This window comes from Camelus ferus, chromosome 33 (assembly GCF_009834535.1).
Source record: "Camelus ferus isolate YT-003-E chromosome 33, BCGSAC_Cfer_1.0, whole genome shotgun sequence".
NCBI lineage: Eukaryota > Metazoa > Chordata > Mammalia > Artiodactyla > Camelidae > Camelus > Camelus ferus.
This window is the reverse complement of record NC_045728.1, coordinates 4,280,588-4,307,852: the sequence shown is the minus strand read 5'-3', so window position 1 is coordinate 4,307,852 and position 27,265 is coordinate 4,280,588. Positions and strand designations below refer to the sequence as shown.

The 27,265-nt window shown below is 50.6% G+C and overlaps 1 protein-coding gene across 3 annotated transcripts; it reads right to left on the bottom strand.

Annotated features, from left to right (window-relative positions):
* Positions 1-27,265, bottom strand: KCNJ1 (potassium inwardly rectifying channel subfamily J member 1). 3 transcript variants are annotated; one of them, XM_006181714.3, is made up of 2 exons: positions 27,019-27,265; positions 1-2,428 (listed from the first exon to the last, which is right to left on the bottom strand). In XM_006181714.3, exon 2 carries the CDS (start codon positions 2,405-2,407, stop codon positions 1,289-1,291), a length of 1,119 nt encoding a protein of 372 aa, XP_006181776.1. In that variant the 5' UTR covers positions 2,408-2,428; positions 27,019-27,265; the 3' UTR covers positions 1-1,288. The 3 variants fall into 3 exon arrangements, with proteins under 3 accessions (XP_006181776.1, XP_032328323.1, XP_032328324.1); XM_032472432.1 differs by lacking the exon at positions 27,019-27,265 and adding an exon at positions 6,612-6,836; XM_032472433.1 differs by lacking the exon at positions 27,019-27,265 and adding an exon at positions 5,593-5,870.

The window sequence follows — 27,265 nt, the reverse complement described above, 5'->3', positions numbered from 1 at the left end:
GACAGTTTCAGAGATTTAATGTATTAATCAACACACTGAAATATTTTGATTCCTAAGCAGCTTTGAGTACCATCCTCTCCAGAATACATTCGAAACAACGTAGGTAGGGAACAGAACAAGAGTTTGCAGTAAAACCTTCCCCACCAATCAGTCCTTATATGACTTTGGTCTCTGTGTGGAAGACGTGGTGTTGGGCCTCGGAGAAAGGAAGGCCCAGCACTTTCCCCACTGTGGGCTCACATCCCATTCCCCTCCCGTCACGATCCTCCAAACCCTCCACCAAAAAACACAAGGTACATTTTCTCAGAGGCATTAGCAGTCCTTTCCCTTCTAAACTGACTTTGCACCTTCAAGTTCTTCATTGCCTTCTTGGAAGACCAGGAAATACTCTTTTAACAGGTGTGTAGCCCCTGACCCCATCTAACACAAATTGGAAGAAATTTTACCCCCATTTTCAGATTGAGCATTTTTTTCTCACAGGAAGATGCTCATCGAAGTTCTAGCGTGGTGGTTCAGCCTCTGTTGAAATATGTCACGTGAGATCAGCTGGGCTGAAACCCAGCTTGGCTGCAGAGTCCGGATATGCCGCAGAGCAGGCTGGGCTCCGCGCTGCTCACCACGTTGGGTAGGTAGAGGTAGACTCATGGAGTCCACGGACCGAGCCTTTCCTTGCTCCTCTGGAAACCCAGCGTGACCCAGGCCAAGACGGAAGCTCCAACAACCAGGATGGAGGAGGTCAGAGCCTCACCAGTGTCCCCGCGTAGCAGTGTTTTTTCTTGTCTTTGACTGGTTCACCTCCCCCAACTTGGGAGACAATCCTTCCGTTGAAAAAAAAAAAAAAAACCCAATGTTAAAATAAAAGTGGCTTCTTTCTTTTCAGTAGAATCAAAATGAGAATATAGTTTTCCCCTGATCCTACCTAAAGCTCTTAACTCCTTCAGGGAGATTTTTAAAAAGATCTCCTTTGGTCTGTCCATGAGGCTTTGGATGATTTTTTCTGTTCCCATCAACACTGCATGATTTCAAATAAGCCTATTCAAGACGCTATATAAGCTTCTGTGGCTTCCAGATTCCAGATTCCTATAAATCCACTCCATGTTCTAATGCAGTTGCCTTGGAGAGCTGCGTGTCTCGTAGCATCCTGGTTGCAGGCTTCAGGGGCATTGCGCTGGGAGGTTATAAAGGCTCTGGTCATACTTTCATAACCCCGAATTGCTGGCTGTTTCATATTGCTTCTAGTCACTAGGTCCTGTCACGATGTTGCTTTCCTCGTGTGGAAAAGCCACTGTTACATTTTGGTGTCATCTACTTCGTTGACTTCTGACAAGATGAAGTTGGGGTTGTCATAGCCTCTCTTCATCCTGGCTCTAGCATCCTTCTCATTGTAAAGGCACATGGCACAGTGGGGAGTTTCCACTTCCACCGTCTTGCTGAAGTTATGGAAATCCACGCGGTATTTCCCTTCCTTGGTCTTGGATACTATGGGGGCAAAACGGTAGCCCCAGAGGACCTCTTCTGGGACATAGGATGTCCGGACTTGGCAGGTAGCACTGGTTGATTCCACTGTGCCATCTAAAAACACCACTAGTTCAAAGTCCTGCTGGGGCAGGGTTTCCGCGGCCATGTGGAAGAAGGGGCTGCTGTGATCAATGACGTGGTAAATCGTCAGGGGGGAGATGAAGAATAAATTTTCATTTCCTGCATCGACCACAAAGTTGATATTGATCTGGTCCAAGATAATGGTCTCTCCTTCGGGAGTGACTGTGGTCTTCAGAAGCTTTCCGTAAATGTGGCTGCTAATTAGGAGGCTCTTCCGAAGATTAGCCACTCGGATCAGGAGGCAAAGCTTCCCACCCCGCTTGCTGATCACTGCATTCTTGCTGAAAGTAATGGTCTTGGCACGTTTCTTGGGTCTGGAGATCTTGGCTAAAATGGCGCCACACATGAAGGAATTGATGATGACTCCGAGAATAGACTGGACGATCAGCAGAAAGATGGCGGTGGCGCACTGTTCTGTCACACACCGGAATCCATATCCGATGGTGACTTGCGTTTCCAGAGAAAAGAGAAAAGCTGAGGTCAAGCCATTAATGTGCTCCACGCAAGGGGTGTGGTTGACAGAAGGATGGAACTCAGGGAGGTCTTTGTGAAGGTAGGCGACTGCATACCACAGGAGACCGAAGAAGAACCAGCTCCCCAAGAAGGCAGTGATGAAGATGGTCATTTTGTATCTCCACTTGAGGTCAAGCACAGTTGTCCAGATGTCCACAAAAAATATAAGCCTGGACTGCACCTCCACATTGCCGAACTCGATGTTGCACCTTCCATCCTTGGAGACCAGCCTTGCTCTTTGCCGGGAATGCCCCAGGAAGCGAGTGACAAACCATTTCCTCAGATGTTTGAGCATTCTTTCTGTCAACAACCTGGTCTGAAAATACATCGGAGAAAAACAAAACAGAACAAAACGATGTTTATAGTGCTAGTGAACTAGGCGACTCATATGAAGAGTTAACTGTGCAGGAAAAGACCACTCAGCACAGTCTGGGCTACTGATCACCTGGGCAAGCTGGCAGGTCGATTCTGGATAACACAATAGTATTTCCTTTTTTTTCTATAATTCTTATTTTTTATTGAAGTGAAGTTGATTTACAATGTTGGTTTCAGGTGTACAGCAAAGTGATTCAGTTACACATACACACACATATTTTTTTTCAGTTCCTTTTCCATTACAGCTCATTACAAGAAATTGAATACAGTTCCCTGTGCTCTACAGTAGGTCCTTGTTGTTTATCTACTTTATATCTAGTGATGTATATCTATTAATTCCAAATCCAAATCTACCGCTGCCCCCACCACTTCCCCCCTGGTAATCAGTTTTTCTTTTTTAATTTTTTAAAATCAAAAAAAAATTTTAGTTGAAATATGATCAGTTTACAATGTTGTGTCAATTTCTTGTGTACAGCATTACATTTCAGTCATACATATATATACACACTTTCCTTTTCATATTCTTTTTCATTATAGGTTACTGCAAGATATTCAATATAGTTCCCTGTGCTGTATAGTAGGACCTTGTTGTTTATCTATTTTATATATAGTAGTTAGTATCTGGATGTCTCAAACTCCCAATTTATCACTTCCCCCCTCCCCCACCCTGGGGAACCATAAGTTTATTTTCTAGGTCTATGAGTCTGTTTCTGTTTCGTGAATAAGTTCATTTGCACAGTACTATTTTCAATAGAAACTTTATACTACAAGATCATATTGCTTAAATCTACAGAGGAAAAATAATCACAGAGGTAGAAATGGAAGGAACCTGAGAGAGCATATATTCAAGTGTTCCCTGACCTTAGTCAGTCACACACAGCCTTAAAAATGTTTGTGATAACACAGACACAGAAAACAAATTTATGGTTACCAAAGGGGAAAGGGGACAGGGAAAGACAAATTAGGAGTTTGGGATTAGCAGATACAAACTACTATATATAAAATAGATAAACAACAAGGTCCTACAGTACAGCACAGGGAACTACATTCAATAAATTATAATAACCTATAATGAAAAAGAATATTTAAAAGTGTATATATATATATATATAACTGAACCACTATATATACCTGAAACACAACATTGTAAATCAACTATATTTCAATTTCAATTTATAAAAGAAAGAATATCATTTGATGGCTAAAAAATATTTCTGATAAGAAATTATGACCTGTACTATGATTTATTTGATATTACTATTTAAATCAACTCTCCCTTTTTTTTTAAAATAAATTCAGCCTTGAGCTAAGCAAAAATATCTGTGAAAGCAGAAGCTTGATGCACTATTTACATGTTTATTAATGTAGAGAAATAACTAACTATGAAAAAAAGGCTAATCAATATGCAACCTAAGTCATCGTGTGCTCCGCTACTGGTACACACATGTCAAGAGAAATTATAATCCAGTTCCATTCTCTCATCTAACATATGAAGCAATTGAGAACCTTTTAATGACAGACCCAAGGTCGTGTTTCTAACCAGTGGCAGGATGACAACTAAAGCATAACGTTTGTCGTCCAGAGGAGCCCCACCACACTTCCATCTCAGTTATTACATTTTATATTCTAAAATGAGAGTTCTCTGAAATATTTTAAGACAAGCATTAGTCAATTTCCTTTTTTTTTTTTTATTTTGATGCTCGACACTGTTTAGCACAGAGTTCCTCAAGACTGTTTGGTCAAGTCCTACTATAAGATCTCAAAGGTTTTCTCGGTGGATCTACAATCCCGTTCCTACTCTGTCTCCTTGGCATGCCACGATCCCCGGAAGGAACAGTGTGAGGGTCACCATCAGCATCTCACACCTGCCTCCCTGCCCCAGGCAGAAGGGCTGGGGGGTTCTGATGTAAACAACTGCACAGAAAGGGAGAACCGCGTTTTATTCATTCCTCTATGCCAGCTGCTAACATGAACCACGGGCACTTCCTATTTATTCGACAAACATAAATGGAATAATTGAGTGAGTGAATCAAGCCCTTCAAACCAGTATCTGACCCGTGGCCTTATTGATAATATTATTATGGCTTCCATTTTACAGCACAAAACTGAAGGGCTTTCCCCCTCAACAGCCAACAACGCTGAACCCCGCGGTCATGGTCGTAAACACTAGCCTGCCTCCTCCCTTAGGTGTGCCCACCCCACTCCCAAGGTGTGCCTGTCGTGGTTAGCAATGTCTTCGTGGTATTTTGAATCAAATGCAAACATGTTTCTAAATTCGATTTCAAAATCCCCCTTCAAAAATGTGTTTATTCACACAAACTAGGAAGCGAAACCAACTTAGTGATAAGTTTTAAACAAAGGTGATACTCTGCAGTGTCTGGCCCATGGCCTTAAACCAAGCGAAAACACAGAAAGCCGACCCCAGGTAGGAGTGGCGGAGAGAGAGCCACAGCTACAGGGGTTGGAAATTTTAAGGGCAGGTTCTAGAGATGTAGAGAAAGAAACTGTCGGTGGGAGATTAAAGAGCGACGCAGCGCTCAGCGGGCCCTGCCCTCGCCCCGCCTGCCCTCATCGACCTCAAGCCCCCAGAGAGCACTGGGGGCTATGGTCCAAGTGAGGCTCACTGAGGAAAGTCACCTCCTGCCTCCCCAGGCTCTTCCCTTTCCCTGCGCACACCCCGTTTAACCTTGCTTACATCCACAGGCGACTTTCTCCCTCCCTCAGGTTTGTGGAAGCTCATAATGTTTGAAAAGCTCTTCACAGAGTGGATCATTCCTAAAATCATAACTTCTAAAGCCAACCTTTATCCGTGGAATCCACTTCCTCTTTGTCCTACGTGATAATTCCAGAGATGGCGCCTAACACACCAGCCTCTGAGCTTATCTGCCCCACTATTCACTCTCCCTCCAGTCCCACCTACATTCACCTCATTTTGGAGATAAAGAGTATTTCTGTAGAGGGAACTCGTACCCCCTGATTTCTCTCTTCGATGAGTTTGGGCTTCCATGCCTGCATTACTAAGAAAATATTATCTGCCTGGCCTTGCCAAGAGCTGAAACCAAAGCAAGCAGCTTGAAAAGCTTTTCCCAGACCATCCGCACTTACCAACATCTTAAACATGTTTGGACCCGAAGCGCCCACAGCCGGGAAATGCAAGAAAGTGGTGTTGGGAGCCGGTCTCTGTATGCAGGCTGACTTCTTTTAAACCCAGCCCAATTTATCGTCGGCTCGGGCCAGTGGACTGATGCTAATTTGTTATTAGCTTGAAAACGTTAATTTGATAGTGGAGTTGTGTCATTTAAACCAAGGCAATTGGTTGCTCTCAGACCGAGCCCCAGGCTGGGTGTGTATTTTTTCCCCAAACCTCACATGGCTTGAATACCGTCATGCTAAGGCATGACAGACCGCCGGCTGAGGCCCCTGGGCGGCAGGCGTGGGCTCTCCTCCGGCATTTCGCCCCTCCCTCTGCCACGCTCTCCTGCTCGTTCTCCTAGAGTCTGCCTAATGACTTTCCCCAGAAACAGTTAGTTATCATCCATCTCCCAGCCTATTCCCTAAAATACACGGAGAAACTGAGACTTCCCAGTGTTCACAAAGATACAGTTGAATGTGTTGACACAGACAAGAACGTATTTGTAGGATAAAAGTGAAATCACACCAGGAAGAAACATGACACCACGTTAATCGCTCTGTACAATGGTCCCTGTTACCTAAGAAACTGAGATTTAAGAGCAGCCTTTATTGTTGGATTTATTGTGTAAAATCTGGCATTTACTGAAGGTACTTTGCCCCCGGACTGGGTTAGCCAGTGCTGTTGACTTATGTATTCAAACAGTGAGAAGAATTATACCTAGAGAATGCAAAAATACAGGATAAATTCATCCTCTGAGCAAACGCATCATTCCCAGGGCTGACACACTGTGCACAGCCAAATCCTACTTTGTTTCGACAGTGGCTTTAATCCCATCACTGACAGAGCCAACATGTGTATTTTGAACTATTGGGTAATTAGAGATTGGCCCCAGTGTCTGCATTACATAATATGCACAGTTTTTAGGTTACTTTCTATTGAAATCAGTAAATCTTAATAGCAAGCACAGGGCTGTACGTGAGCTAATATTTACCAAGGTCTTCTTAATGGGCTGGCAAAGCTGGTGCATTGTATTATCGCCACTGCTCCAGCATTCTTTTTCTGTAAATAATCCATTCTCAAAAAAACAGACTTTTGATAAACTTTCCAAACATGGAGTGTGTGTGCTTTTCGTGCAGGGTTTCAAAGACAGATAGAACTCCGCCCCTGTTCTCAGGGAACTGGCAGTCGAAGGGGAAGTGAACGCAGTAAATCAGCAATTACAACGTGGTGTGGTTTGTGTAATCCCAAAGGAGCAGCTCTGCTCAAAGATCTCGATGAGCTGGATGACCGCCTCCTGCAAAGACCCATCCATGGACAGTAAGCACACTTCCGTGTACAGTAGTTTGTGTATCCATCATTCAGCAGCGATGATGTGTTGGTTCTAGCGTGTGTGCTAGACACCGGGGAAGCCGTCCTTCACCAAGTGGGCACGGTCTCTGTCATCCTGAAGACGTTTCTAGTGCAGGTGGGAGATGTAAACGGGCTGATGAACAATCAAACGCAGTATGACACCTGAGCGGTAGAAAACCGTGGGGGTGTCCCAGGAGCGTCCTACATGAGGGCCAGAGAAGTGTCCCCGAGCCCAAGGCCTGGAGGTGGCATTAAAGTTACACGTAGCAGGAGCTCTGTAACTATTTGTTGAATGATGATAAATAGATAACACAATGCCTTTGCTATCACTAACGTGGCCCCTCTAATAGGCAGTATTTTAGAAGAGACATTTCTGTGCCCTGTCGCCGTGGCTGTGTGCGGGACCAGCGCAGGAGCCTGGAGGAACTGAGAGCCTTGCTGGGTACACAGATGACAGCGTGCTGGGCGGCGTCCTGAGACACTGGCTGGACCCACAAGCAAGGGCCGGTGCACCCAGCACTGTGGGGCCACGTGGGATGTTTTCGTTGCAGACCTCGGGGAGAAACTGAGAGCAAGAACGCTGGTCTATTTCTGCCGCCGGGACAGCTCATGGTGATTCTAAGTCTGAAGTCTCCTCCGGTGAACAGCTCTTCAAATCCTTGAAGATAAATACATCTTCCTCCCGAATCTCCTTTTCTCCAGAAAAGGGCGCACTTCCTTTGCGTCCACCTCCCATGTCAACCTAACCCCTCTTCCTTTTAAGTGAAGTGCCTACAGCTTGGGCTCATTGATGTATTTAAAGAACCGGGATCAAGGATGACCTTCCGTAGGCATCCACCTGGGAACAAGCCATTAGGAACTTGGGGTTCCCTCCCTCCCCCTCGCCCTGCCTCCATCGCACCCCCCAGCACACTCTACCCCCACTACACAGTGAATAGATGCTGCTTTTATCATGTCTTAGAATTACAAAGACTATCATTTCTCTATATGGAGGAAAAAACATTTGCTGTAGCCTGCCTTTTAGTTAAACCTCTTACAGCGCTTGCATAGCCTTGGTTCCTCCAGGACATTTCTGAGAGTCAAGACTGCCTGTCAGAAGTCGAAAAATGGGAGAGACGGGGCCTGAGAGCAGAAGTCAGATGATTTTCTGTAATCCTTTTGCACTGGTGGTGGAGAAGAATTTCAAGCTTCCGTGAAAACTCACTGCTCTGTTTCAAGTCACCAGTCAATCGCGTGAACCCACATTTCTTGAGTTCCTGCCATAGCGAGGCATGGAAAAGACCACGGCGCAAGGTCTGCCTTCTTAGTCATGCCCTCAGGCAGGCTCTCGACTCGCTGAACTTCCTATGTGCCAGGTGTGATACTAGGAACAAAAGAGGTGACAGTCCCTGCGGTCACGCTGCTCACGGATAAGCAGTAATTCAGTAATTATTCAATAATTGCAATGCAGCCGGCTGGCTGCCGTGAAGGGGGCTGAGGACAGGGCTTGGAAGCAGCCAGCAAAGAGGAGATGCAGCCGGCTGGGTGTCAGACTTACACTGTTCAACACACCTTTGCTAAGGAGCTAAAATTGAGCGCATCTGACCGATACCGCAGAGGACTTCCTGTTTTCTATGAAAACGGCCTCAAGCTATTGGAGGAGAGCCACCCAGCTGGGTCTGCAAACACTCAGCACCCCGGGGAGCATCAAGTCAGCCAGTCGCCCAGGCTCCACTTTTCACATCAAAACCCATCGTGGACAGAGGGCGTGTCTCCTTTCTGTTGAGTAATTCAATAGAAGTCATCTCTGATGTCATTGGCTCTGTCAGGCTGCTCACGTGGGGTCGCCATGAGTTCTTCTTAAGTAGAACTTGGCGAGGCTGGTGGAGACAATTTCTCCTGGCCCCGTGGGCCTGTAAAAGGGCATATGACCCTCAGGACTCTTCCGGGCTGAATTTGGAAATGCACTTCAGGGAAGTCCCATCTTTCTCTCGGGCGGGAGGGCGAGGGCTCCTCACAGGTCCCCTTCCCTGTAAAGCCACACAGTCTGCTTGTTTCCTGGGGGGGAATGCAGCTCAGGCCTTCCTGGGCGCCTGGCTCCTTCCAGAGGAGAGTTTGGGAACAAGAGTCGGGAATGACAAGGTCTAGGGTGTTGGTCTCAGAAGACACCTGGGCTTCTGCAGGCATCTCTGGAGCCAGCCAGTCAGGTAGCATTCTCTGAACAACTGCAGAGGTAACTGCCATGGCCAGGGGACCCATAGAGGGTGGGAGCCCTGGTCCAGAATGTTCACAGCACAGGTAATAACCAAAGGCAGCCAGGCAGAGTGGGAGAAGCTCCTGGGGGGGGGGGGGGTAAGCGCAGACGTGGACTTGAACCCCAGTCCCGTCTGAACAGCCAGGTGACCCGAGCGAGCCCATTTAGCCTCACCTGGCCTCCGCCTTCTCACCTGTGAAACGTCTGTAATGATGGACAGCTGGTAGTATGTTCTAAACGCAAGGGCATATGGAAAGCTCCTAGAACATGGTGGCCATGCAGCAAACAGTAACCACTGTCGCTGTTGGTTTACAAACTTAAACTTGTGCAGCAGCTTCACCAGGTGTCCCCAGCCCAGGCCACTGAGGGTCTGCTCTGCAGAGTCAAACAGGCTGTGTGGGAGATGACAGCCAGGTGGGGGAAAGGCTTTGAGAGAGAGGGACAAATGTGACAATTCGTCGACGTCTGTCAACTCTACGGGCGTCAGAGCCCATCCTCCCCTCTGGAACAGAAGACCCGCAAAAACCAAGCCTGTCTTTATAAAGGATTTGTCTCTCATCATGGGCCGGAGCCTTCTCCTGGGAGGCGAGGACAGGAGAGAGGGAGAGGCTCTTCCCTGGCGAGGCTGAACAGCAGCGGGCTGCAGGGGGGGCGCCCCTCTTCTCTTACTGCGGACGTTAACTGGCATCAGGTGGTGCCACTGGCCGTCTACGGACGCCCACTGAGGGGGAGGAAGCAGCGCTGCCCTCCGGGGGCTGGCCTGGCGTCCATCTAGGTCTCGGTGTTGTCAGGGGCTGTCCCGGTGCTCACAGCCAGGTCTCGTGGTCTCCTGTCGAACACACTTCACAGCACATCAGCATCAGGCAAGCCCACTTCAAAATCATGTCTGAACGCAGACAAAAACATGAACGTCGTCCAGACCATGAAAGAGACCACACATCCCCCATCCTGGCTGCTGTGAGTGATCCCTGCTTCTTCGCCAATAGCAGCTTTGAGTCTCCTCCTTCTAGAGAGTAAGTTTATTAACACACTCAGTCCTAGAAGTGCCCCTACTTGCTGACGTCTAACCCAGAGCAGACTACGGCTTCCTTAAAGCTTCTCCAAACTGCCTAGAACAAGCCCAAATCCTATTCAAGGACTTTCTAACACTCTCTCAGGCGAGGCTCCCCCAATTCCTCAAGGTGGGTGTTCTCACTAGCTACAAAAAGCCAACTTATCCGACTCCTGGGGAGCTCCTGGTACTCTTTGGCTGAAGGCATTGATGCCCCAAGAGGGCAGAAAAAGAGGTGAAACTGAGAGGTCACAAAGTCATTTTACAATCATTCGGCGAGAACCAGTTCTGTTCCATTGCTTCCAGAAATCGCACTCACGTATGTACACTTCGTATGCTTTTGTATCAGGATGGAAAATGAAGGGCCACATTTAAATATAGAAAATCATTAAAAGGAGATAAATTTTCAAGTTCAGGTTTTAAGGTCTATCTGGGATCATTGGTCATCCTAAGATAATTCTATATTCCTCCACGGAGACCTGAATCTCTCCCTGTTACCAGGGTTGGGTCCCAGCGGAAATCATCAGAAGATGTGACATTCCCACCAGGACAGACAGCCTGGGAGCTAGTGAGGCCGGACCCAAGCCAGGTGTCCGCAGGGTCTCACTCGTCTTTGGTGACTTTGCCGTGCGGTCAGAAACCTGTGCTTTGGAAGCTGACGCTAATTCTGTGTGTATTGGCAGTACTGTTTCCTTACAGCGCTGCACAATGTTTCTTCAAGCTTTTTGGAAAAGTTAGCACGTCTCAGCTCTGCAAAGAAGGACCGAAAGGGGGCCCTTCACCTCTGCCTGGTTCAGGGTCTTGCAGGGAGAGCTGCGCGTCCCGGGGGCCGGGGGCAGTGGTAACTGCAGAGCACTGGAGACGCTCACAGTCAGAGCTGGGTCTTCTTGGCTTTTATTCTAGAGATTTTCGGAGGATTCTAGCTTCTAAACTTCAGGGGGTTCTACGCTTACCAAGGGAGGGCATTGCTTTTTAGGTGCGAGTGGAGCGAGCCAGAGTTAAGAGTAGATAAACCAAGGTAAAAGCAGGGATGCCCGGCTCAGAATGAATGAAGAGAAGCCCTGGGCTGAGAAAAGTCTCTGCAGAGGGTGGAGTGGCAATTAAGGCCTGTGGGGAGGGCCTCAGCCTGCTCCCGGCTGCTCCCGGCTGCTACCGGCCGGCGGCAGCCCGTGTGAACAGCGCCCTCTAGAGCACAATGGCAGCGGTGCCCGTGGAGCAGGTGTCCGTCCAGCCACAGGGGGAAATCTCTCACAGCGTGGGTCCTCCACTGGCTTGGTCACTGAGAAGTCAATGTGGACACGAAGCCGCTTGCCTTTGTCTGAAGAGGTGCAGGAGACTAGTTTCAGAGAGTCACGTGTGACTGGAATCTGCAGTGGCCCGAGAGCTGCGGGGACTGGGGTTCCAGGGGTTGGGCTTGGAATTTGCCAAATTGCCTTTGCCAGGCTCGGGACGGGGGTGCAAGCACAGTCAGGAATACACCTGGCAAGACACAACAAACACGGTATCATCTGGAGAGAGAGGACAGGTCCCCGGAGGATCCCGGGTGAACTTCCATTCCATCTGTCGCAGACACAGATGGGACCTTCCACGTAGGAGAGGATGGACGGGTGAGTCCCCAGCCTTCCTGAAAGTCACTGTCCCCACGGTTGAAATCTAGTTTCTGATGAACCTATGACTGAAGATGAAGTTAACGCAAGGATCCAAAGGCATTTCTAGTTTCATGGCCTTTTATTCTCATTACTATTCAGAAGAAATCCATTACAACTGTAAATATCATTGTACACGTGTAGACACATAGTCTCACACTGGAAGCCAAAACCAGCATGCTCTCAAAAGATAGTATGTGAACAGAAATCACTTGCATAGAGTAAGTCATACAACATATGCTCTAGGGTATTAGGGATTTAAAGGAGCTTTTACTGAATCATTTTATAAAGTGAAGAATCATTTTTGCAAATAAAAACATTATCCTTTCACTTGCTTGTCTTGTAAAAGTGTGTGTGTTGGGGGGTAGTTTATTTTTCTGAAAACTGGACACATCTGAGAGAAAGTGATGCTTAAATCTTCTCTATCAAGCACTCCACCTGGAGTTTAATAAAAGAATTTAAATGTTTACTGAACATTGTGTTTATTACGTGTGCCGAGACCCCATTATTAGTCTGAGCCTTCTGGGTCTGTGTGGTTTGTGTTGGTATTACATCAATTCAGTCTTTCCAGCCCAGAAACGAATGAATTCCATGTGGATGGGAGGCCCTGAACATCCTTTCCCAAGTGTCTACAGCAAGAAAGTACACTTCATTTTTAAGAAAACGTATGGAATCTCAAACCTTGATGATTTATAAAATAGAGGAATCGTTTAGCTGATGCCTTGAGTTTAGGCACTGGGTCTAGTATTCACGACCCTGTATCTCCCCATGAAGGGTGTGGTGTTGGTCCAGCCCCGCTTGGAGAGACATGCATAGAGAAGGCGCAGGACACCAGGTTCTGGACTTTGGAGGAGGCTCTGGACGCCTCCCAGTCCCACGTTCAAGCTTCTGTTGAAGCTTCCCCATCTCGGCTGCAGCAAGGGCCCCCAAGGCAGGATTTAAGAAGTGGGCATGTGGGGTTCGAATCTTGAGTCGGTCAGTCACCCACAAGCTCTCATTCTGGGTAGGACCCAAACTCTCAGAGTGTGAATGTCCTCCCCTGGAAAGTGAGGACGCTCACATCTATCGCAGACAGGCAGGAAGAGCTCAGACCACACCTGGATGTGGGAAGCAGGTCCAGCTAGTCACCCTTCAGGAATGCCACCTCCAGCTCTAGTTTCTCTTCCAAGCCACAGCCGGGCACGGAAGGAAAGCTCCACCGCCTCGTCGTCTGTGATGCCTTTCATTCCAGGCTCCTCTGCACCCGTGTCCAGGCTCCAGGGGCGCCGTGCCTCCCAGAAAGGCGATGAGAAGAGAAGGCTCCAGATTAATGGCAGGCCAGGGGGTGCACGGCAGAGCCTGAGACCCTGCTCCGCCCCGGAGAGCTCCTGAGGGTCAATGATCACGAGCTTTGGCTCAGGTTCTGCCGAGCCACCGGACTTACATTAACAGGGGCAGCAAGTCACCCTCCCTCCCACGTCTGAGAGCTTTCTGGGAACAGCCCTGGAGGCAGTGGGAGCAGAGCCAACAGCCCCAGTGACTCCGTTCCGTGCCACAGAGCCGTCCTTGGGCCCACGCCGAATTCCTCTCTTTGGGACTCTTCTTGTCCCCGGCGAGGCCCACCACAGGGGATCCTGTCTGCGTGGGGACACGGCTGCAGAGACAGCCCAGCTGGCTCATCACAGGCTGCCGAGCTGCTCCAGCTGCTGTCTCCAGCTGGCTCTGCCACTGAGGCAGGAGGCCGAGCGGCAGGGGGGCATCCCCCAGGCGTGGAGCCGGGCAGGGCCTGCAAAGCCCAGGCCTCGCCCAGATCTGCCCTGTAAGGAGGCCAGCGGGGCCCCCCGCAGCCCTGCTGACACACGGCCCCCATTCCTGCCCACTCTGTTTACTCACTCAGTGTGTATAATGCCCTGGAAAAGGGGAAGTGAAATTCCACTTCCCTGCCTCTCCTTTGCCCTTCTGTCAGCAGCAAACCCAATCACAAGAGGCTTGTCTGTCTCAAAAATGTTACCCAACCTCTCTGAGCTGTACTTTTCCCTACTAAATAATGCCTGTTTGTTGCTGAGGGGATTTGATGGAAAATACACATGTCTGCACCAAAAGCTGTCCACAAATGTGGATAGCAGCGTGGTCCATAATAGCCAGTAAGCGGAAAGAACCCAAATCGCAATCCATTGACGAACCAATAAATGGGCTTTGTCCACACAGTGAAGTATGAGTCGACCAAAAAAAAAAAAAAAAAAAAGGGAATGAAATACCGATACACGTTAGAACGTAGAAGAAGCTTGAAAACACCGTGCTAATGAAAGAAGCCAGACACGGTGCTGTTCCATTTGTACCAATGTCTAGAATAGACAAATCCTCGGGAAGAGAAAGTTAGCTGGGGAGTTCCCAGCGCGGGGAGGGGAGGAGATGGGCGTGGGGTGTGCGGCGAATGGGTCTGAAGTGATGGGAAAGTTCTAAAATTGCCAGAGGTGAAAGCTGTCCATCTATACCAAAACTCCACTGTTGTCCACTTTAAATGGCTGGATTGACTAGTGTGGGGATTATATTATATTGTATTGTATTGTATTATATTATACTATCAACAAAGCTGGTACAGAAAACAACCCACGTCAGATACCTCTCACCCAGCAGGGACTCATCAGACCCCCTCCCACCCGCATCCTGCCTCTCCATTTCTTAACCCCCATTTCTTTTCCATCTTTTCCTCCTTCCTCCTCCGGCGCCAGCCAGACACTGCGCCCTCTGCCCTTACGGGGCCGTCGGTTGAACGTGGCCCCCTCCTTCCATAGCAAGAGGCCACTGGGATTCTGGAGACACCACGTCAAAACTATTTCCTTGGTCACAAGAGCCTGGAGGTCAAGCCGGTGTCAGCTCTGACCCAGCACCCCACACACCTCGTAGGCTGGAGGTTGGGCTAAAGTCTTGCACTTGGGAGCGTGAGCCGGGTCTGTGGTCCCTGAAGCCTGGTGGGCCCACGGACCCCCGAGCTGTCTGACGGGACGCCCGGAGGTGGGGCAGGAGGGTATTCATGTGGCTTGGGCCTGGACCCCCGCCCCATGGCCCGTGGCCCGTGGCCCCTGGCCCCTGGCCCGTGGCACTCCCTCACTCCCTCTCACACCTCATTCTCCCCCTCCCTTTCCTTCCTCTCATACTTTTTTTTTTGTCTTGGATTTTGTTCCCGGCCCGTAGACCCGGTCCCGGTCCTGGAGTCAGTAACACTAGTGATGCAGCTGTGATCTAGGCCCACCTCTCTGGAGACGCAGCAACCTCACAGAGTAGTCAGAATCCCCTCGGACCATTTAAACCCCTCGTTGGCCCGCCTTCCCCGCAGATCATTCTTTCCCTTCAGCCCCCACACACAAAGCAGGGAGAAAGGGGTGTGAAGCCCAACTGGGGTGGTGGGGGGGTCTTTGCTGCTCCCTTGGTGACAGCTGGGGGGAGCTGTGTGGAGTCCAGATTCTCTTAAGGGAGTGACAGGAAACCATCCTCTGTACGTTCCCAGAGCTTGGCCGGGCCCCTTTCTCAAGGGCAGGACTGGACTTCCATGTGTGCTTGCCCAACACAGGCCACCATCGAGAGCAAGAATGGCCCCGGCCACCCCCGCTATTTGCAGGAGCCGACCTGAAACAACCTCGCCTGGACCGCTGCAGATGGTGGCGACGACACACTGTCAGGACCAAACCTGGATCAGCATCCTAAATGATGCTTTGTAGGGGAAGAAACCAAAGTACAGCCCTGTCCTATGATGAGCACTAATTCCTACGGAAAAAAAAGGAAAACGAGGCCAGTCCCTCTGGAGACCGCGTGCCGGCGCCCCGGCGTCTCCGGCCTTGAACACCTTGTCTGGAGTCGGACTGCAGTTCCAGCTCTGCTGCAGAATGATGCCTGCCTGTGCGTCTACAGAGCTAATTCCCCAGTGTAACTGATTAAACCTGGGAACGAAACAAAACAAAGCGGAAAGCAACGAAGAAAAGCTTAGGGGCAATAAAGACCACGGAGCTCATTGTGAGTTACGCTTGCTTTTTCACTTTTTCTTCTTTTTTCTTTTCCTCCTCCATCCATCCTTCCCTCCCTCCCTTCCTGTCTCTCTTGCTGCTCTGCCCAGACCCACATTATAGAACCAAAGCTGCTGTTTCCAGGCCCACTTTTCCTGCCCAGCCACACTCCCAGTGTCTGTACCCATTTTCGGTGATGGGCTTTTGCAGCATCACGTTAGTCCGGCCCCAGTCCCCTTGCTCAGGCTCCCCTGCACCGCCCTGGCCCAGGTGGAGAAGAGGGGGTAGAAGGAAGGCCCCCGGGGAACTGCAAAGAGACAGACAGCTGGGCTGAGCACTGACCCAGATGCTGGCTTCCCGGCCCCTGTGAGGTGTGTGGTCCAAGCCGTGGGCAACGCTAAGACTGAAAGCTTCATTGCAGAAGGCCAGCGGGTGGGGTTGGCAAAGCAAACAAGGGGGTTCAGCAGGTGTCAGGAAGGTAGAGAGCGGCCAGTCGTGAGGTGAGGGAGACTCGGGTTAAACCCGCTCCCTCCACCTGCCAACAGGACGAATTACTTGGCTTCTCTGAACCTGAGTGTCTCCAGGAAGGTGGAGAAGAGAGCGCCTGTTTCACGGGCCGAGGTAGGAATCAGTGTAAGAACAGACGGCAGCGGGTCCAGCACGTGGAAACCTCGCTGAGGTCACCTTCCCCCCGCGCTGGGCAGAGCTGCGGAGCCTTCGGGAAGACACGGTCAAAGGTTGCGTTGGCATTTGGGGAATAATTGGAACTCCCAGGTCCGGATTTGAGCAGGCGGCTGGCTCTCTTGCCTGACCCACGCCTGGGCTCGGAAGTGCCCAGAGGAGTGGCAGAGGAAACGCAGGGACAGGCGTGCGGTCCCAATGGAGAAGATGCCAGGCCATGGGACGTAGTCTTCTGCCTCCACTACCCCCATCTTCCCAGCCTCTTCAAGAAAGCTCTCCCACCAGAGCCTCTGGGAGGGGGAGGCAGTGGGCTCCGGGCTGCTCTAAGGGGCCTACAAGGAACATTTTTGCACACATGAAGCCCAGAGGGAGAAGACTTTGTTTATCTGGCTGCTGGGGGAAAATAACAGAGCCAGGGAGAGCGGGGAGGCTACAGATGAAGAAGGAAAAGATGGCGCAAAAAACAATTCGATTAGATTAGCCATGGAGATCCAGTTGTGCCAGAGCAATTGAATTTCCTCTGAGGTTGGCATGACCAGCCTTCCAGAAGAAGAGGCAGCTGGAGCACACGGCTTGTGATTGACGCCTGGCTCCTTCCTTCCTCTAAAGGCTCTTGGCTTTTAGAAGCCCTGTGACCAGGGCTAAGGGTAAGAGGTGTCTCTCCACCAGGCATCTTAGGCTGAAACCCTTGCTCTAAAAAAAATCTTCCTAGCAGCCGCTTCTTTTCTTTCTTAGCACCAAATACAGCTTATTACATATGTATTTTGTTTAACGTGCGCCTTTGTCCGCTCTGTCAAGGGCACAAAGTTCAAGGAAACCTTGATTGAATCTTTCTTCTTCTCTCATCCCTACAGCCAGCCATCAGCAAGTCTTCCCTGCTCTTCCTGCGAAATGCACTCGAAACCTCTCTGTCCAACTCGCTCCATCTCCACAGCTGCCACTATGGTCCAAACCACCATCCTTGCTTTAGCTGCAGAAATGGCCTGCTCACTCTCTGCTCTCTCTCCTCACACATTCCCCAGCGTCAGAGGCAGGTATTAACCGGGTAGGTCAGATCCTGCCGCTGCCTTGCCGAAGCCTCTCTTTGCTCCCCTCTCCCTAAAGACCTCCAGGTCCTACACAGCTGCTCTCCCTAGACCCACGTCCCATCACTGTGTTTCCGCCAAGTCTGCTGCTCAGACCATGAGCCACGCCCCCACCTCTCTGCCCAGTTCTTTCCCACTGGCTGTTCCCTCCTTTGGGACTGCTCTGGCTCCTCCACGTCACTGGGGACTCAGCTCCGTCGTCACCGCCTCTGAGAACCTTTCAGCTTCCAGTCCCAGGGGACACCCACCGCCTCCATCAATTCCGCTGCTCCATTCTGTTTTCGCTTCTTCCATCTCTGATCGCCATCAGATGTCATCTTGTTGTTTACTTCTCTGTTTACTCTGTGTTCCCTTCTTGTCCACCTCCCCGCTACTGGAATGTGCATTCCAGGAAAGCATCCTGTCTTACCTTGCTCGGAATTCTCAGCACCCAGAGCCACCATTAGAGAAACTCTACGAATAGTTCTTGAAAGAGTGAGAGTTCATGTCCCCTCCTGGCTGGAACGTGGTCTGACCTGTTCACCACTTTCTATCCGACGCCACCCGCTGGGCCTCCATGGTCTCTCTGAAGAGAGACACAAGCTATTTTCCTCCAAGGTGCAACTGAACACGTTTTTACTTGACCGCCCAACTAATGACCAAAAAACATTCAATGATGGTGCGAGAATGACGCGTGGTGAGTTCATAAGTGCCAAGGCTAAGAGGTGATGGGAAGATAGTGCTGGGCTTTTTTTTTTTTTTTTTTTTTTTATTGAGGTGTAGTTGATTTACAATGTTAGTTTCAGGTGTGCAGCAAAGTGATTCAGTTGACATATACATACACACATATATATTTTTTCTTTTCAGATTCTTTTCCTTTATATGTCATTACAAGAAATTGAATGTAGTTCCCTGTGCTCCACAGTAGGCCCTTGTTGCTTATCTATTTTATATATAGTGATGTGTGTCTATTAATTGCCAACCCCTAATTTATCCCTCCCTGCCCTACCCTTTGGTAACCATGGTTTGTTTTCTACGTCCATAAGTCTGGTTTTGATTTTATGGCTCCGTGCTGGGAGCTGGGGATACAGCAGGAACCAGACTGGTACTCAGGGAGGTGGAGAGAGCTGGACAGATAACAGAAAGGAACCAAGTAAACAGGGTAATTATAGATTGTGATAAGGGCTAAGAAAGCCACAGCCACTGGGGTGACCTTGACAAGGAGCAGTGCGTAGAGGGTCCTGGGAACCCAAGAGGGTGGGGGCAGCAATGCCAAGACGAGAGAGGACAGGTCCTCCCCCAGGCCGGGGTCCAGCCGAACACGGCCTCCTCCCAGGCCTCGCCTGCTGGCTCCTGCCTGCGGTTATAGCATTTCAGGTGGACCTAAGAAACCAAAGGAGACCTGCCTCCACCTCAGGATGGGCACAAACCAAGCTGCAGTTTCCCCATTTGTCAAACAACAATAATAATATATGTACCTCCCAGGGCCATCGGACAGATTAAATGGCACTGGTTTGAGAGAGTTCCGGTGGATGAGTGACGAACTATACAAAAGTGAATTGGAATCGCAGCAAGAGGGAGTTCAGTTAGACGAAAGGAAGAACTTTGTGATGGAAAGGATGACCTGATGCTACAGCAGGTTTCCAAAGACGAATCTTACCTACACTGATGACTTAAAAGAGAAGAAATAACTATCCGTCTTCCGTGAGTGCCCCGCACGACGTAGGCTTCCCAGTGTGGCGCGAATAAACGCAGAAATGGATGAATTTTTAAATGGAGACGTGACTTGCAGAAAGAAGCAGCTTAAAGAACTCAGGAAGTTGCTAGTACTATGTCAGGAATTCCAGAAGGTTCCCTCTGAACAAAACTGAAGGCACGCCACACTGGACCCACCGAGACCAGCGGACCCAGCCCCCCGTGGACCAGCTCGTGTGACTGGGCTCCCCCGAGGCGGTCACTTCCCTCCCGGGGACGCGGGGCCACGTTGCTGGGTCGGCCTGGAAGACTTTGAAAAGTAAAAGCCCGCTCTGTGCCCTGCCTGGGGTTAATCTTGCTCGCTCCAGGGCAGGGAGCGGCTGGGGCGCAGAGGGAAACCCGGCATCTTTGGGCAGGTGTCCTGCTTTCTCTCCAGCCCTGGTCACAGCAGGGCCTGGAAATGGCCCAGCATCTGGTCTCTAGTCACCAACAAAATGTGTATGCTGTTTACTGTGTCTGCGTTTGGATATAAGCCTGCCTGGGGCCTGGCTGTGGGAGTCCCTCACCCACCTAGCTAAGCAGGCAAAGACAGGACCCACTGCGCGGCCAGCTTCTGCCCAGGCTCCACCCAAGCGGAGCAGGCGGCCGAGGGGCTTAAAGAGGTCCCTGGGAGCTGCAGGCGGCAGTCAGGGCCCAGGCAGGGGGTGGGGTCTGTTGGGATGGGACACTAGGAGAATTGTGCCAGAGCCTTGGGGACCGAGCCCCACGGGAAGGAGGAGGCAGCAGGGCGAAGTGGTGGGGGCTCTGCGGAGTGGGGAAGCCTTGACCACTGGCTGCGTGGGGTCATGGTACCTCTGGGGTGTCTGGGGCCTCAGGCAGAGAGGAAGCTGCGAGGTTCCTTTATGGGGAGGACCCAGGTAGCCTGAAGATAGGCTCAGCCAGGGGAGGTGCCGGAGTGGCTGTCTCTGGTCCACACTTAAACTTAGAAGCATCTGTCTGCCCCTTCAAGATCACGGGGTCTCACCCTTGAGCTGCAAGAACACAAGACCAAGAGTGAGGGGCTCAAGCTGTGCCCCCTCCCAGGACCCATGGTTGGGAAAGACTCCAAGGTCACCCTGCCCGCAGGTAAGTGGCCCCCGAAACCCTCCCCGAGGGGCAGACTTGGCCCCCGTTTGTACAAGGAATGGAACCATTTCCCTCTGAATTCCATCCTGCCTCTCAACACCTCAACCCTCCAGCTTCCCCGCTGTCTAACCTGGCCCTCAGGCTAAGGCTGGAATCGTCTGTCCTCTCGCCCTCAGGAGGCGTGGGAAGACCAGCCCTTCCCACGCACTGGAGAAGGCAGCTTTACCCACATCCCTGGGCGACCTCAAATGACAGCCCACTTCCCGGGGTCCCTTTCCTGTCATTGTGGTCCACGCCTGGGGAGTGGCTTGCCCTCATCATGCCCTGAGTGACGAATCTCTCCGCTCACATCACTCCCAGCACAAGCCTGGCCTGGGCCCCCTCCCCTCCCCACACCCCCCTCACTGCCACGAGGACCTTGAAGAAGCATCTTTGTAGAAATTCAAAACTTCCAACAGCACCACAGGCCAAAGGAAAGCGTGTATTATAAAGAGGTGAATAAAATCTGAATCCTGCACACATTTCTCTCCACTTCTCAGCCAGCCTCTTTCCCCGGTCGGGACAGCAGTGAGTGTCCGCACTGGCCGAAGGAAACCTCACTCTCTCACAAAGGAGACCTCGGACAAAGGAGCCCAAGAGCCCCAGACACTAAAGGGGTGCTCGGGATGGTCCAGGTAAGCCCCCTGAGTTAGGGTCTCAGAGCTGCCCTCTCCTCTCCATCGAAGGGGATGGAGCAGCTGGGAGAGGGGTCGAGCCTTCCCTCCCGGACCCCTCCCACCACGGGGCAGCCCTGGGTGGGATGGGAGAGGCCAGCCCCATCAGGTAGAACGTGCCCCGCTCATGCCTCCTGCCTGTCCTCCCGTGATCCAGAACCGTCTGCAAGGCAGGGAGTGTGGAAAAGCCCAAGGAAGCATGGGCACCCCTAGAGGTGGTCTGAGGCCATCCTCTGACTCCTCCTGTGACTTATCTCCAGATCCGATCAGAGCTCCCTCTACCCCATGCGTAATTCATCAGCTGTCTGACCCCCTCACGGCGTCTGAGTACCCAGACCCCTGACATGGCCGACTGCCTTCCAGCACAAGACTGGGGTTACTCTTATCTCTCCGAACATCACATTGACTTGGACACATTTCAGGGAGTCTTTTCCTGTGAGAAGTTAGCAACTGCTATTCAGAGTTTCCAAGCTCTGTCCAGCTCCTCAAGGACAAATGGCAGATCTGGACCGAGCCAGAAAGCTCCCTGAGAATTTAATCAAGGGCAGCGAAGCATGAGCCTTGCCCTAGGGTAGTCACCTGAGAGAGCCGTGGTCGTTCCAGCTGCAAAGACAGCATTAACCTGTTGCTTTCAATGGTATTACGTTGCATACTTAAACCTGCTGCCTGGAGGTGGGGTGGCACATTGATCCCCCCTCTAAATGCAATTCCTGAACCCCAGCCAAGAAACATTGGTGTTTGCACAATTGGAAGAGAGACAGGACCACTGGAAAAGGCTAAATAAATGGAAATTTCTGGCTTGTATTTCAGAGTATTCGAGGAGAGTCTTCCCTTCACACGTAAGTGGGGGACCTGCTGCAGTGAGAGTCCCCGAGCGGGGGAGCCCACCGCAGGACGGAGCCTGGGCGGCAGACCCACGCCCGCCGAGGCAGACGGCTGTCCTCGGGGAGCCGCCGAGGGGAAAAGCAGCCGGCTTCTCTGAGGGAGGGAGTTACCCACCCGAGGTGATGCCGGGGGGCTCTGAGCAAGTCTTGTGTCTTCCTAGGTCTCAGTTTCTTTCTTCACATGATGGCGAGCTGGACCTGATAAGCCCTTGGAACGATTGTGTAAAGTTGGTTTCAGTGTTCTGGTTTGTAATGTGATGGGGTTAGATTGGGTTTTATATTAACTGTCAAAGCCCTTAGAGTTTTCAAGAAGGAACTACTTTGGGTGGGGGGTCTTTGGACTCTCAGTGGTCTTTAAGTTGCCCATTTTCTGCATTATTCTTCATACTATTCTTCAAACAGAACCAGGAGTTTAGGGGTGATTTCCCTTTGTCTGCTCAGGGTTCTGACAAGGTCACAGCAAGGGAGGGGACACTGTCCCTGAGCCTCCCTCGTAATCAACCCAAAGGGTGGTTTAGGGTCACTCCATCTGGACCAGAGACTGGACTCTTACGAGCCCCTTGACCTTAGGTTATTTTTTGTTAATTGTTGAGTTTTCTAGATCTGCCTCCTATATGCCTCCAGGTGAATTTTTCCTTCAACCTTTTTCTTTCTTTTTTTTTTTTTTTTTTTTGAAAGTGCTTGTTTTTAATTGTTCTATTTTTCCAGTCTCCACACACACTCCCTGCTTGCTCATGAAGATTAGGAACTACACAATCAAACCAACCACTTTGCTGTTTCTAGAGCAGAGCGAATATTACTCACGAATCATGTATATTCCAGGAGACCGAGCAGGGAAGGTCTGGGTCCTGCTCTCTTTACTTCTGGCTTCAGTCTAAGTCATCACTGTCCTGTACTTTCTTCTCTGAACCTATAAAGTTGCAATGATCTTATTGGCCTTTAGTTGAAGGTAGGTGGTCCCTTTCTGCTGTTCCTTGACCAGCTTATCCGGCCGACCATCACCTCCACCTCTGAAAATGCCCATTTGATGTGGGGAAAAGAGAAGGTGGAAAGGGAGTGGGAAGAGATAAATTGGGAGTTCGAGAGTTGCAGATACAAACTACAATATATAAAATAGATAAACTACAAGTTTCTTCTGTATGGCACAAGGACTATGTTCAATATCTTGTAGTGACCTATAATGAAAAAGAATATGAAAACGAATATATGTGTGTACATGTATGACTGAAACACGATGCTGTACACCAGAAATTGACACAACATTGTAAACTGACTATAGTTCAATTTAAAAAAATGACTAGTTAGAATTTTTAATGATTCTCAATTATTTGGCAAACAGATTTCTGTGCCAATAAATTCATTCACATGTGACTTGAATTAGCAACACAACGCGCATTCTGGCACATTCTTCTCCAGCCTTAAAGAAATGAAGCTGCAATCACTTTGAATCCTTATCCGAACCCCAGGGGTTCCTTCAGCTCCAGGCAGAAAAGCTCTAGGAGTGTCTGGAAGTGGCTACACTGACCTGAGTCTCTCTGAACTCAAACCCCAAAGTGCTGCTTTTTCCAGACGTTCTGAGCTGTGAGTTCTCACGCACCAGGCCAAGGCATGCTCCCACCTGCCAAGCGGAAGGAGGAGGGACACCCGGCGGACCCTGGAGCCAGGGGCGCGGGTCTGAGTCCCAGCTCTGCCGCTCGCCACCTGTGCCACTTGCCCCACAGCTTCTCCACCAGTGTGACCACCGAGCGCGTGTCACGTGGACCTGGACGCTGAGCCCCTCGGCCTGGAGGCCAGGGAGGGCGTGGAGTCGGTAGCTGGGCCTCAGACGGCAGCCTCCCCACTCCCACAGCAATGGGTAACTGTCTCACCACCATCCTCATGTACCGGGTGGCTTTTTGGGAAAAACAACTGAAGTCCCTTCCCTTTGTGTCTGACATCTTTACCTCTGGGCAAAATGGGGCTAAAAATGGTACCTACTCACAGGAATCACGCGCAGGAGAGACTCCGAGTCTGGCTCAGTGCAGGCAGGGAACACGCTGGGGCACTTGTGCACAGAGCTGCAGGGGCCTCTCTCAGCCATTCTGTCACCATCTCTGATGACGAAGAAATGTTCACACATCGAGACACAGGGGAGTCATCCCGGCTTATACACGGGTTAACTTGAATTTGATGCAAACTAAAATAGCCTTTTTTGTAGCCTCTCCAACATACATTGTCCGTCTGCTTTAATTATTAAAGAAAAGGACACGCTGACCAGAAGTAAAGAAATGTCTGCGTTAAAAATAAAGACCGGCCCCTCTTCCTGGGACGCCGACACCAGGCTGGTCCTCCCAAGGCCGTACTGGACGTGCTGATCTGTTTTTATTTTTTTGTATATATACATAAAAAATATATCCCTGACCTGTTTAATGCTTCTTTGTTCTGACAAGATACAAACCTGTGCTGAAAACCCTGCTTCTCCGGAGCGGTTTCTCAGAGTGACCTGGGACGTGGGCCTCCGGGTTAGCCCTCAGTTTGGCGCTTACGGATTATTTTTGTCAACATTGATATTGTCTCAGGTTTAAGCGTGCATGGTAGGGAGGGACACATCTTCTGGCCTGTCTCCTAAGAGGTGACAGTGGGGCGCAACAGAGATGCAGGGCGATGCCTGGTCTAGGGCCTGGCCCTCAGGGGACAAGGAGACAGAGACGCGCCTCCCTGGGCTGGAGATGCTCCTTCCCCGCGGACAGGCAGGCACCGACCTGGGTGGTCGGAAGAGCAAATGACCAGAGGCTTCATTTCCGAAGAGGAGGCCCTGAAAAGCCAGTGCCCTGACCCACATGGTCCCTGACTCCCCAAAATGTCCGAGGCCACCAACTCATCTCTCTGTGCCCAGGAGGCCATTGCGACGCGGCAGGGGAGGTGCAGAGAAAGCGCTCTTCTCCACTCAAGTTTGCTCATCACGTGGCCTTCGGGGAAATTTCCAGAATGAGCCCCGCCAACCTTCAGGTTCCCGTGTCTGGGCACCACTTTGTCGTGGCAGCCAGTCTCCCCTAGACGCGTGTGTTCCACCTTTTAGCCATTTCCTAACTGCTTTCTTGGCAATGGGTTCACCCCACCCAGCCCACCGTGCACTCTGCACACAGAGCAGCCTTTCTAAATTGTCAGTGTGACGGCACGTGGCTTCCCACGACCTTCAGGATAACTGCCGGGCTCCTGGCCACCACACACGGGGTCCCTCATCACAGGCCCTCGCCCTGCAGCTCCATCTTCCTTCTCCCCGCCCCAGCCACGCCAGCTCGCATCCCCTGCAAACACCATGCTCTCTCACGCCTCTGTGTTTCTGTAAATGCTATTTTCTTGTTCAGGAACGCCCTTCCTCCTGCCCCCACCAGGCTCCACCCTTCCCACCCAAGGGGTTTGGGGTCACACTGCCGTGAGGCCTTCCCACAGGCAAAATGGGACGTCCTTCCCGAGCAGGCAGTGATCCTACCATCACTGCACCGCGGCGTCTGTCCTGCTGGAGTGTAACAGCCCGTCTGCGCGCACGTGCCCCCCGCGCTGAACGTGCCATGAGAACAGGGCCCAGTCAGCGATTTCCCAGGATCTCGCAGAGCTCCCAGAACATAATGCGTGCTCATTATCAGCTCGTTGAAAGGCAAAGGAGGAAAACGCCTGTATGTCTAATAATGATATTAATGAGGAAGGCAGTAATGAAGAGAAGAAGTAGTCATGATGAGCATCTTAAATCGTAGCACCAAAAGGAGTGAAATTTGGGGCAAGCTCAGGACGTGCAAGCAATTCCAGTGAGAACTCAAAGAGAAGGGGTTAGGAAGCATTCACTCCGCGGAAGCCACGGGGCAGGTAAGAGGCAAGGCATGTGATCAAAGCTGAATCCTTGGAAAATCACCGAGCCATGAAAAGGTCCGGAGTAGATTTACAACCCATCGCACAAAAAAATGAATTGCTGGGAAAAGGAAAAAAGACACGCATGAGAAATTCTGAGTCTCGGCTCTGCAGGGCATTTCTTGGCAATTAAAGCATCTTATACACTTGAAAAACAAGTCAGAGAAAATCAAAAGCCACCAACAACATCCAAGCTCCAGGAACCATTCACAAGTTACCCCAGATACCCCAATACCCCAGACCATGCGTTTTGAGAAACTGAAGCTGACCGAGCGGGGATCCCTTTTCACAACCCAGCACAGAGTAAGGCATCGCGAGCCAAGCCCATGACCGAAGGGCACCCGCCAGCCGGCTGGGTAAGTCCTTGTCGAAAGTGGTGTCCTTACCACAATCACCATGCTTGGCCTCATTTTGTATGCCCAACTACAGAAAAAAGCAAACACGTTTTTCCTAAAGCTTGCCAATTGCAAAACACAGACATCTTCTGAGCGACTATGTGCAGCATCTCTGTGACATGGATGTTTGCAGAAAGAGGCTCCACGCTGGTCCCTCCCTGGGCTTGTATCAGGGGAGCACAGAGAACCGCTGCCGTCCACCACACAGAGCATCTGTCACAGTGGTATTTAGGGAGCTGAACAAATGCTGAGGAGTCCAGATGCCTTCGCCTGGAATCATGCAGCATTTAGTCGAAGGAAGGAAAGGCAGTTTTGGTGCAGGTAAGGGAAGCACCTTACAGGCGCGTTTCACCCAGACAAAGCCTTCAGCCTTTTCCACCACAGACCTCGCTTGCATCCTTACCCCCTGCCTTAATGACAGTGAAGGCTGGGAGAGGTCAGCTCTTGTAAGAGCTGATGCCCTCAGGGACAGAAGCCCACGCACAAGTCCACCACCAAGAGAAGACCGTGCCACTGATGCTCAGGGCTGTGAAACCAGAAGACCCAGAGCACTGAGTGAGTGAGTTAAAACCCCACTCTTATCCCCCAGAGCAGTGGACAGTCCATCTAGCTTTGAGGTAGGGGAAAGACAGCTAAATTTCCACCGGAATTAACTCCTTTTTCCCCAAAAAGGCAATGTGGCCTTTCTCCCCTTACCTCATGGATTGCCTGCGTGAATGCAGGGACAAAGCCTCAGTCTCTTGGTCCCCCAGAAAGCAGCCGGGTCCTTGACATGCACCTTTGGTCCGAGAGTTTGGATGGCCGGGGCAAGGGGCCCTGGGGCCCTGTTGGCTTTTATGAGTCTGTGGGTCAGCTCAGACCGGCTGCCAACTCATCTGTATGCAATGGCTCTCAAAGAACACAGTTTACTCAGAACCGGATCCAACAGGAGGAGGCGTGGTAG

Excerpts from the sequence above, each read along its gene's own strand:
- KCNJ1 (XM_032472432.1), bottom strand. The coding sequence starts at position 6,647 with ATGCACCAGCTTTGCCAGCCCATTAAGAAGACCTTG. Across the intron at positions 2,429-6,611 it reads AGCCCATTAAGAAGACCTTG|ACCAGGTTGTTGACAGAAAG; the intron begins GTAAATATTAGC and ends ATGTATTTTCAG.